This window comes from Camelina sativa, chromosome 7 (genome assembly GCF_030686135.1).
Source record: "Camelina sativa cultivar CO46 ecotype springtype chromosome 7, ASM3068613v1".
NCBI lineage: Eukaryota > Viridiplantae > Streptophyta > Magnoliopsida > Brassicales > Brassicaceae > Camelina > Camelina sativa.
This window is the reverse complement of record NC_141886.1, coordinates 21,959,944-21,972,390: the sequence shown is the minus strand read 5'-3', so window position 1 is coordinate 21,972,390 and position 12,447 is coordinate 21,959,944. Positions and strand designations below refer to the sequence as shown.

General features: G+C 35.6%; 1 protein-coding gene and 1 non-coding gene across 2 annotated transcripts; one reads left to right on the top strand and one right to left on the bottom strand.

Moving 5' to 3' along the window:
• Window positions 1–6,523: 6,523 nt before the first annotated feature.
• Window positions 6,524–8,790, top strand: LOC104701592 (cyclic dof factor 5). The gene is made up of 2 exons (XM_087459123.1): window positions 6,524–7,037; window positions 7,544–8,790. The coding sequence occupies exons 1-2, from the start codon at window positions 6,855–6,857 to the stop codon at window positions 8,570–8,572; spliced, it is 1,212 nt and encodes a 403-aa protein (XP_087315249.1). The 5' UTR covers window positions 6,524–6,854; the 3' UTR covers window positions 8,573–8,790.
• Window positions 8,791–11,766: 2,976 nt separating this feature from the next.
• On the bottom strand, window positions 11,767–11,873 carry LOC147941559 (small nucleolar RNA R71). The gene has a single exon (XR_015563002.1). It is a non-coding gene; the product is annotated as a small nucleolar RNA R71 (small nucleolar RNA).
• Between the last annotated feature and the right edge of the window lie 574 nt (window positions 11,874–12,447).

The following is a 12,447-nucleotide window of genomic DNA, read 5'->3' as shown; positions in this document are numbered from 1 at the left end:
ACCTTTATATGATGCTGATCAGACTTTTATTGGTCAATATAGCCACATATGATTATTGTTCGAAGATATATATACTTTGTCGTTTCATGCCGTAAATCTATTCATTAAAAGCTTGAAATCTAGCAGAGTTGTTTTTGTAAGTATGTAAACTTATAATTTAAAAATGCACTAAGTACTGAAAGTGTGTTTTTTATATTAATTTTACCATCAAACTATACGATAAATCAAATTCAACCATTGAATCATAAAAAAGATCTTAAGTCTTCTGAAAGATACAATCCTTATGAACAAAATTCAAGTTTTGTTTTTGTTTTTACATATACATGTTTTGGTGTTATGTGTGTATGGGGGGCCGCTTTACGAGACTAATAAATAGTATAGTTTTAGCCAAACAAACTACATGTACTGAAAGCGGACGATTGCATCCATAAAACTTCCAACTCTCAAGAGTCTCGTAACGTGTTTTTGTTTGTTAAATTGTTCTTTTTTTTCTTTTTTTTTTTTTTAGAAAATTTAATTTTAGGAACTCTTTTTATTGACATCATAATTATAAGAATAATTTCTTAGAGAAAATATTTAGAATAAATTTTCTTTCTCTTCCACATAAGTCTTTTCTCCAACGCAAGCCTTGTTGTAGAAGCAATAAATAATATATTCCAAAAAAAAATATTCACTAGCTTTAAAGAGAAAAGAATTCACCTAAATAGAAAACCTAAAATGTTGCAAAATATAATTCTTTAAGGAATAACGGAAAATGAGGGGAAAAAAAGGGGTAGGATTTGTATTTTAATTGTGATGGCTTATAGAGAGCCGTCGGTAAAAGCTGAAGAATCTGATCGAGAGCTTTAAATTTTTGGGCTTTGGTCTTTAGAATCGAAATCCAATGATTATTCTCTTAATCCTTCTTTTCTTTCTGAATCATGCATACATTGTTTAATTGCTTATCAGTGTGTACAACAATGTATAATCTATTTACGCAATAACTTTTTTGATCATGTCTTCATTTTTTTTTACTAAAAGAATATACTAGTTTGAACTTGATAATATATTTTTGAAAAATATCACATAGTTAGATTAACATACTACTCCTATGTAAGGGAATATATATTCATTCGCAACAATGAAAATAAGATTTGTTATGATATATATGGCCTATGAGGAGGGCATAAAAATCGTAAGATTCTGATTTCTTTTTAGATATAAAGAAGGAGAAAAACTAAGAGAGAAATAGGGGGACCCAATGTGGTAGCTTGATGTCGTGGAGAAGCATCTTCTCCTACTACGAGTTTCTGTTTAGTGGACACCTTTCATTTGTTCATTTCTTAAAGAAAGGAATATTTTAATCATTCAATCCAACTTCACACACACACACACACACATGCATGCATAAATATGCATATGAATGAGAGAGAGAGATATATAAACATATATGTTCGATCATATGTGTGGCCCGAATGTTTGAAAAACAAGCAAAGAAAATCACCAAAGCCAAGAGAGGATAATGATCATAGAATTTTCTCTTTAATCACATATTTAATATACTTTCTTCCAAATGAAAAAAAAAAAGCGACAACATATTCTCTAATAACTTGTTGAAAACCATTATCTTTAGACTTTAGAAATGATGCAATTCGAATCAAGCTTTTCATACATCATACCACATGATGAAGCGTTACGTGATCTATACATAAGAATCAAGAGCTACATGGCCGTTTAAGAATGATAGTGACAATATCCATCATACCATCGAAATTTAGTTTTTGGATAGAAAATATAGAGCCTCATGCTAATCCTAATTTCATATGTTTAAAGAATTATAGCCGAGAATTACCGAAACATATAGTAGTACTCAGATGCAATTATCTTGTACGATAAGTATTACGGATTCAACTCTCCAACTTATGCAACAAGTTAATAAAGATCTGGTCAAGGTTAATTGATACTATTGTGATTGAGATATGATTGTGATATTACATTAATTGTAATTAGATATTATAAGATCCCATCGTATTCTATAAAAGCTATGTAAAGTACCATTGAATGACACACACAGAAATATCATTTCCATTGTCTACGATTCTGTATGGTATCAGAGCAGGTCGATCCTTGTGGATCGATTATGACGATCGTCAAAGACGACGGTGATAAAGATGACAACGATGAAGACGGTGCCTAGATCCGATGATGAAAAGATATATGTGACAGTGCAAAGCTAGAAGATGAACATGAAGAAGTTTTTGCCATCTTACGTTCTGTTAGAAACCGACGAACCCGACGAACCCGACGAACCCAACGAACCCGACGAACCTGACAAACCCGACAAACCTGACAAACCAGAACACGACCTGAAGGATTTGAAGGAATCCTTGTGTCACACACAACTCTTGTGTTGTGACATCGACGAAACAGATTACGACAAGAAAAACCGAGAGACTCAACGGTGGAGTATAACACCTTGATGAATACCGAAACGGGGATATGAAGATGAGGACATGATCAAGTTCAAGTTGGACATTTGCAAACAGCATGCTCCAACTTGAGGGAGGGTATTACGGATTCAACTCTGCAACTTATGCAACAAGTTAATAAAGATCTGGTCAAGGTTAATTGATACTATTGTGATTGAGATATGATTGTGATATTACATTAATTGTAATTAGATATTATAAGATCCCATCGTATTCTATAAAAACTATGTAAAGTACCATTGAATGACACACACAGAAATATCATTTCCATTGTCTATGATTCTATAATAAGAGTTTGCTGAGATGGTTTTGGATGAATATGATTAAAATATATCTACCACTGAAACTATACTATATACAGAATAAGTAATCATCCTATGTTATGTTCTCCTTATGTTAACTTCTATAGTAGACTTCACTGTCTTCTTCTTTACCAGGATTTATACCCAAAAAAAAGTGCTTTATTATAAATAAATAACCCTTTAGATTAATCTAACGTATCTTTTGCATCCATTGTAATGAAGTCATGAGATAAAATGAATAAACCATAGTTAGATGAAAATTATAAAAAAAAAAAAAAAAAAAAAAAGAAGAAGAAAACAAAAGGAGATTCTTGAATAATGTTGAAAATGGATCGAAAGCAGTCTGAAAGAGAGATGCTTCATCGATTATTATTCTCCTTTTTAGCTTTAAGGGACCCAATTCAATCGAATGTGCTTGTATTGCACAGATCCATATGCGCAAAAAGAACATCTTATAATTAAAACTAAAACATTTGTAAAATTCGTAAATCCATTGTTGAACAAACGTGACATCATTCATGTGTCACTTGAAGACAGTAGTAATTCAATAAAAGTTTAGGTCAATAATATTTTGGAAACAATAATGTATTGCTTTGAGATTAATTGACATGTTATGTGTAGGTCATAATAAATTTTCCATTTACAACAAAATTCATTTTAGAGCTTTAAAAATATATATATTATATACTTTATGGCAGAGTTTTATATCATCCAACCGAAAAAAAATATGTTGATTAGGACTTGCGTTTTAGGACTTAGGAGGATTAACTCGCTCAAATACTTTTCAAAATTTTAGAACTGATTGACCTCCGTAGTGATATCGTAGTAGGATTACTTGAGGCAATCAAATAATTAAAAAGAGGATTCCTTTCTAGACGGTGTCGTTTTAGCTGTACATCCTTTAATGGGCCTATATGATCAATAACAAAAAACTTTAAAAAGGTTTATTTATCCCATTAGGCATTAGTTTGACGGGCCTATGAACTAGATCGTTATAGATGATGATGCCCAAGTTTTATCCCATTAGTTAACAAAGGTTTTAGAGTCCACAATTCCTCGTTTGTAAAATTGTAAAGGAACACGGTTTTAGCAAACAATTAATAGAGATTTTAAGATTTATATGATAATTATTATTTACTACATGCAATCGATTACACTTCCAAAACATTTACCTACATGCACTCGATTACACTTCCAAAATATAATTATGATAGTAGGCAAAGTCGATTTTGCGACGCAGCAAATTTTCTTTCCCGAGTTTCCCTAAACCCTAGCCGTCGCCGCTTGTTTTAGTTTGCCTCTCCGCCGCCCAAGGCTTTCGCCGGCGGTGTGAGAGGGCTCTGCTCCTTCTTTTGCTTATCGTTCCAGTCGTAGTAGTAGGTGACCCGCTCTCCTCCTCCCCGGCGTACTAAGAAGCAGCCCAACCGTTGCGTCGTGACGGTGTGGCGGACGACAAGATCTTGGCTCGCCTTCCTCTCCGAAGACTGGTGGTGGTTCGAAGCTGCTCCGGGCAACCTTCCTTGCAGCTTAGGGGAGTCGGATTTGAGTTTTGGATCGCGACCTCCGGTCTCCTCTACCCTTCTGCCGGAGATGCTAGTAGATCAGTGGTGTATGGTTGAGTCGGGTTGTTTAGAGTCTACCGGTTATTGGGGAGGCTTCAGGTGTGCCGGTGGCCGAGATTTGCGGACATCCTCAAAGCTGACGCTTTCTTGAGAGCTTCCTCAATTTCTGGTGTCATTCCGGCTAAGAAGCGAGACAATAAGGCATCTGCGATGTGGCCATTCCAATTATGCACCGTGAGGTAATGATATGCTAATTTGTGCTTCAATCCCTTATCTTGAGATGATTGGCATTCTGGTTTTGTGTGATTAGTTTGGAAAAGCTTTAGCTCTTGCTGGTGGTGTTTCGTGTCTCTTGGTCGGGTCAGTCGGATGTATTATCCATTTTAGGTTTAGGACCGGAACATTGAAAGCCGGAGATTCCAAGCTTTTTTGATGATGCGCCTCTGGGTGTTGATGCTATTGGGACAAGTTCTACACGATGATCATGAGGTTCTCATAGCTTGGATTTGCTTTGTCCTCTAGTATTGGATTTGGTTTTCTCTGTGTTAGTATTTATTTTCGTGTCATTAGGTCATTTTAGGTGGTTTAAGAGATGATTTCACTCTGAGTCGTGGTGTGTTATCTATCTCATTGTGATTAAAAAATGCAATGTTTCTCGGTTAGGTAGCGTTGGATCCGCCTAGTGATTCAGAGTTGTACTTGATCAAACATTGCATTTGGTCCAAGTATATAAAGGTGAATGTTATGTACTTTTGCTTTGGTTGTATCATTTTGGTTAATGAAAAATTGATGTTGAGAAAAAAAAAATATATATATATATATATATAATTATGATAGTTATATGATAATGAAGTATGTAGTATATGATAATTTCCAAAATATTTTCGTCACTCAGACGTCATAGGTTTTATAGTTTCTAAAATATCATTTAATGTTTAAAAATAAAGTGGTATAGTACATACTCTTTTTTCACAATAGGAACATTGAACCTTGGCATTCATAAAATGATTTTAGGCTTTCATTATGTCAACCTTAGTCACAGCAACAATGCGAATATAGTGGACAGTAAGTAGTAAGTAGGATTATAATTGCAAAATACGAAAACAAATGTTATAATAAGAAAAAGAGAAAAGAAAAAAAAAAACACGATCGGAAAAGACTTAATGGGATAAGAGAAAAAGATATGGTCCAGCCTTATCTCATACCTGGAAATGCCACGTGTCAGACACTACCAGAACATAGCCTCTCTTACCACCACAAACTTTTTTTTCTAATTCTTTTTGATTACTTTCTTTCCCATCATTAACTAAAGAACACAACGAACGATGCTAGCTAGGTATGTTTGGATTTGGATACGCTCACGCTACTATATATGAATAACCCTACAAGAGAATATAAATATGTTCCCTTAATCCACGTGTCGAATACGCATTGGTCACATGCGTGACGAACAGCTAGATCCTGGCAGATGAACTTTTTTAAGAGTCCTGATGGACCAATCCACACGTGCTTTTATTACAGCTGACGTGGGCTTTTTATGTAGGATGTTTCGGAGACGAAGTGGGTCATGTGCCACGTGGTTACACAACCTGGCATTGACAGTTTATGCCTTCTCGGATTACTTGTTGTAACTTGTAAGATATGTATTTTGTTACCTATTTCTGTCGAGCGAGAGAGAGAGAGAGAGAGAGTGGACATAGATAGATACCTAATTCTGTATTAACTAACACCCGATTAGTAACTTTTACCATGATTAAAAAAATCGCAACCAGAGAAATTCGAACACTTGTTTCTTAACTCTATGTTAAATCTTTCAACCGTTGAACTATTATACTATGAAGTTAGTGTTTCAAAATTTTATGTTAATAGTTAAGGAAGATATTAAATACATACGTCAACGAAAGTAATGTAACAAGAAGTTTCGATTGGTAATATGAACAGAACTTGAAAACCCTTCTTTTCCTCAAATGTTTTTGTTTATTAGTATGACTTTCATGTTACGTACATCTGACTTTTTTTTTATCATCCGTTTTGGGTACGTTACGTTAACACAATTTTGAACAAGCAGTAAGTAACTAGATAATAATATTTTCTTTCTTATAAACACGCTTTTTGTAATAAACCAGAGGACACTACGAACCAAGTGTTTTTTTTTTCCTCTCTAAATATTCCTTTTAATATCCGATGTGGCAACAAAGAGAAAGGTGAGAAAATCTTTTAGAACGCCACTAGAAGAGGGAATCGAAAAGAGCGTGAAAAAGATCTCAAAATGCCCACTTCCTTAATAAAACATGTGGCTCTCACATTTTCACAAGTCTCTCTCTCTCTTTCTCTCTATGCTGACTTGTAATTTTCTCTTTCTCTCTATCTATCTTCTTTCTTCTTCTTTTATGCACTATCTATCGTCATTAATACCCAACCCCAAGCCCCTTGTTTTCTCTCCATGCTCCGATCTTTAAAGAAAGAATAAAACGATTTAAACCTTCATATACCTAGCTAGAAGTTTCCATCATAATTTAGTTATGTCTAAAACTAGAGATACGGAGATAAAATTGTTTGGGAGGACAATCACATCTTTCCTGGCTGTGAATCATTGTGATCCGTCGTCGGTGTCCCCTTTTCACGATGTTTCTTCCGATCAAAGCAAGGAGGGTTCTTCTTCTTCTTCGTCGTCTTCTTGTTCTCCAACGATTGGACCAAACAAGGTATGTCATGAGAATCCTTTTTTTTTTCTTCTTTCCCTTATGTTGTGTTGGTTAATCACCTATCATCGAACTTCTTGATAGATTCTATGGTGGGTCAATTTTATTTAAGATTCTGAGGGAGACCCATTTCTGAATTGTTGGAATCTAGTATTTGGTCGATCTCGATCTGAATTTTTTTTTTTTTTTTTGTTCTTTGGGATTTGAGTTGTCGTAATTTTTTTGAGACTTTCTTGTTTATCTCTCTGTTTTATGCTCTTTCTTATGAGTTTAATTTTTGTTTCCATTTTTTCATTTAGTATTATGATAATCCCACTTTTTTAAAAAACTATTGCATAGATTCTGATTTTTTAGTTGAATTATGAACACTAGATACCAGATTCAACATCTTTCTCACCTTGTTAGCTATTATTACTAAAAACACTAAATATTGGTTATTGGCTAGACTATTTATATCCGTAAAATGGCTCTTTGCTATTTCTAATCAAAATTCTACAAAACAATTTCAGGTTCTGGCTGATAAAAATGAGAAAGAGAATAACAGATTCAAAGATCCTTACATACTATCCGATCTAAACAAACCGTTAAAAGCAGTATCTGAGATCTCATCATCACCAATAAGCTCTAAGACCAACTGTGATCAACAGAGCGAGATCACGACAACAACAACAAGTACTACGTCAGGAGAGAAATCAACGGCTCTCAAGAAACCGGACAAGCTTCTTCCATGTCCGAGATGCGAAAGCGCAAACACCAAGTTCTGTTACTACAACAACTACAACGTGAATCAGCCACGTTACTTCTGCAGGAACTGTCAGAGATATTGGACAGCTGGTGGATCCATGAGGAGCGTTCCCGTCGGCTCAGGTCGTCGCAAGAACAAAGGATGGCCTTCTTCAAACCATTACTTGCAAGTCACTTCTGAGGATTGTGATAACAATCACTCGGGAACGATCCTTAGTTTCGGTTCTTCGGAATCTTCGGTTACGGAGACTGGTAAGCATCAGTCAGGAGACACCGCGAAGAAAAGTGCTGATCATTCAGTTTCTCAAGAAAACCAAAACTACCAAGGGTTGTTTCTTCCACCGCAAGTAATGTCACCTAATAATACTTCTCCTTGGCCTTACCAATGGAGTCCAACGGGTCCTAATGCTAATTTCTACCCTATCCCTTTCTATTGGGGCTGTACGGTTCCCATATGTCCTACCTCAGAGACTTCACCATGTTTAGGAAAACGGTCAAGGGATCATCAAACTGAGGGAGGAATCAATAATACTACAACAACTTCTACTACAAGAGCAAGATTGGTTTCAGAATCACTTAGAATTAATGGTCAAGCTACTAAGAGCGCAGTGTGGTCTAAGTTACCAACAAAACCGGAGAAAAAAACGCAAGGGTTCAGCTTGTTCAATGGATTTGACACAAAGGGTAACAGCAACAGAAGAAGCTTGGTCGTCCCTCAAACTTCTTACAGTCTACAAGCAAACCCTGCAGCGATGTCTAGAGTTATGAACTTCAGGGAGAGCATGCAACAATAATCTATAGTCATACATTCATGAACTGAGAGAGTTGAGTTTAGCTAATTGTTACCTTGTGGAAGAAGGGAACGCTGTGTAGATATTTTGTTGTTTCGTACTAAGAGTAGATATAGTATATTTATACTTGTATCACAAAGAGAAATATTTTTGGACTTGTAGATATTTCTCTCCATTGTGTTATGAAGTTGCAACATATATAAACCTTTTAGATTAATATCTACGTGATCTATCTGAAATCGCAATTACGTTTTTGCCCATGATCCCAAGAGATAAATACTCTCAACTCCAAATTGTGGTAAGTGCATGTCAGAAGAGCATGATGTTTCAGCTTGTACGTTTTTGGTATTAAGTGTAAATGGGTCAAACTTATTTAAGATAAGTGATGAGAAAATTGGAATATGAAAACCAAAGAAAGAAAGCAGAGCATCTTTCACTTTCATTTTCGGATTAAAGAAAAGAATCCAACCACTGGCACTGAAAAAAGCTAAAAAGAAGAGCATAAAAGTCTCTTTTTCTGGCTTGAAATAAATATTCCTTCTTTTGCAATGTCCTTTTCCTTTCTGTTTGCATCTTCACTAATCGTTTATACTACTACTCATTTTGGTTATTTTTACTTATTATATTGCTTTTTTTAATAAATATTATGGATGCCTTATTCTCTTTATATCTTAAAACTTATCAACAATTAAAATGGTTCAATTGTCTAATCATTTCATAGAAGTTGTTCTTGATTTGGTTAAATGCATCATGCATGTCACATATTTAAGGGGCAACCCAAATTCATTTAATACATGAATTGAGCTCATATATGGTTTCCCAAACCAAAAAACTAAAATAATTATTGGATTTTGTATTTTAGTTCTACAAGAGAAGTACATATTTATTAGGTGAAGATTAAGGCGCATACTTTTAGATTGTTTTCACTTGGCTGAACAATAAGGCCCAAAAAAACTTAGAAACCATTCACGTTTGAAGAATTATAAGCACGATGACTGCGCATGCTCTTTCCCCAAACCGGAAGTCTGTTCTAAGTGGTTGGTGAGTCCTCTTTCTTTAACAATAATGGCAACCGACGGGACACAAAAGTTTTGAGGTGCTTGATATATCATGGTTTTTAGGTGTTTTTAGCCATGATATAAATCTTATTTATAGAGTTTTTTTTGTATTTTTAGAGTCTTTTGAGTCTTTATAGGATTTAGCATGGATATGAGCATAATGAAGCTAAATAAGAGGATTTCGAGCACATTCAAGCATTGAGGCTAAGCTGTGAAGTTGGAAGACAAGTTCAGACATAAGCATCGTTCGATGCAAGTGATGGTGTTGATTGATGCATCATCTAACAGAAGAATCAGAAGTTTTCTCACAAGTTTTAAAGATTTACAGAATCGTCCCAAAGTTTTCCATATTTGCATCATTAGTCCCTGGACGTGTTTTAGAAATATTTATAAGATTTTTATGGTCATTGTTTAGACCTAAGCTTTATTTTCCTGCAACTTTTGAGAGAAAAAACGCTGAGAGATTTAGAGAGTCTTTGGAGAGAAGAATCGAGACTCCTTCCAGAGAAGATTCAGAACTCCTTTTCTACTTCTTTTAATCTTTTAATGCAATTTATTCAGAATATGATTTGTGTTTCATTGATCATGTCTGAGTAGATCTCTTGTTAGGTTTAGGGTTTTCAAAGGAATTCATGAATTGTTAGGTTATCAGATTGTTAGGTTAATATCTATAGAATTCTTCATCTAGATTGGTTTATTGTATATTCTAGAGTAGCGAGAGCAACCTAGAATCTGATCTTAGGTTAATTGATAGACATGAGAGTGTTATTAATTTCCTGAAATAATCTTAGATGAGCAAAATACCTATTTACAAAGAGATTTGATTTAGGGATTTTGTGAACTTATTAAACCTGAATTTAATGCTAGTTTAATCATTAGGATTTGCAAAGAGATTTGGAATTCTAGTTTTTAGACTTAGATAATTTTCGCAGCGAGAGCTGGTTAATTTTATCATTGTGATTTGAGTTCTAGAATTGTTCTTAATAAATCCTAACAATTATTTTATCTGATTTTTATGAATTTCCTGAGAATTTCCCTGAACCTATCTTCTCTTTTATTGAATTAACTCTTCTTTTTATTGCTTTTCCTGCTCTTTTGATTTTAATACAATTTATTTCTGTTTAGCTTAATTAAAAGATTAATAAATCTATTGTGTGATCTAGAGTCCTTGTGGATACGATCCCTAAATACTATAGTGATCTCTTAATTTGAGAGAGTAGCTCTAGGGTAAATTTGAGCATATCAAATTTTGGCGCCGTTGCCGGGGACTCTTTTGATTCACCATTAGATTAAAGTCTTTGATTTTGTCTAAATTTTTCTTTTCTTATTTTACTCACACGCTTTTGTTTCTTTTATCTTGTGTGTTTCAAGTACATGCCTAAGCCTAGCACCAAGAAAAATCCTATTGGTCCAGTTGTTAAGCTTACAAACCAAGAGTTAGGACAACTAGAGCGTGAAAGCACAAAAGCAGCCAAGTCAGTGAAGATGGTCAAAACAATCATATTGACACCTGATGAGACTGGAGTTTTAAGGGATCAAGAGGGTCATGTGTACAACGAGCAAGGCCAGAAACTTGATGCTGAAGGACGAGTTATTCAGGAAGAACTCTTCGTGGTCGATGAGAATGTACGTTGCGTCGAGCGACGCAATGACGACATCGATCGACACAACCAAGAAGGCATCGAATGATGCAACATTGGCGTTGATCGACACAATGCCTGAGCCGTGGAAGGTCACAATCAGGCTAGACGGGACAAAAATGGAGAGCTTGTTAAGACTATTGCGGACTTCAACAGACCAGACTTATTATATGGGAACCGCTCCGCAATTGTCCCTCCTCCATTCCCCAGGAATGATTTTGAGTTGAAGCCTGTCTACTTTGCTCTTGCTGGACAAAGGCCATTCTAGAACTTGCCCCATGAGAAGCCTCTAGACCACATTGAGCATTTTGAGGATATAGTCACAAGCATCAAGACGAATGGAGTCACAGAGGACTATCTCTACTGCAAGCTCTTCCCCTATTCTCTTGCTGGGGAAGCTTCTCATTGGCTAAGGCAACTCAAACCAGGATCTCTGAAGACCTGGAATGATATCAAGGTGGCATTCTTGAACTACTTCTATGATGATGCAATGTCTGATGAGCTGAGGATTAAGCTCTCCACCTTTAGACAAGGATCTGCTGAATCTTACAAAGCTGCTTGGGTGAGGTTCAAAGCATACCAGAGAGACTGTCCGCATCATGGGTTCTCAGAGGTGCAACTGATTAGTATCTTCTTCAGTGGTATTGATTGGAGGTATCAGATGGCTTTGGATGCTGCTAGTTATGGGAACTTCAAGACAAGGTACCCAGATGAAGCTGAACAGTTGATTGAAAGACTAGCATCAAGCAATAACACTAAGAATGCAGACTTAGAGCGGAGAAGAGCACATGAAGGCAATGGTTCAAATCAGTTTGATGCGGTGAATGCTAAGTTGGATACAATCCACAATCTTCTTGTGGGAAAGAAGTCTGTCCATTTTGCTGAAGATGTTGAGACTTTTGAGCCAAAGCCAGATATTACAAAAGAAGATGTCAACTATGTGTATGGAGCTGGGTATCAAAATCAGAGATTTGGTCAGAAGAATTCATTCACAGGAAATCCAAACAGCAACTTTACTAGGAACTATGATTCTTCTTCTTACCAACCCCTCCCTCCACCCAATTCAGAGAGCAAGATGGAATCAATGATTGGACAGATTTTGGAAGGTCAACAGAAGTTAACAGTAGACTTCAATGGGAAGATTGATTTTGTATACACTGAGCTGACTGGGAAGTTTGAT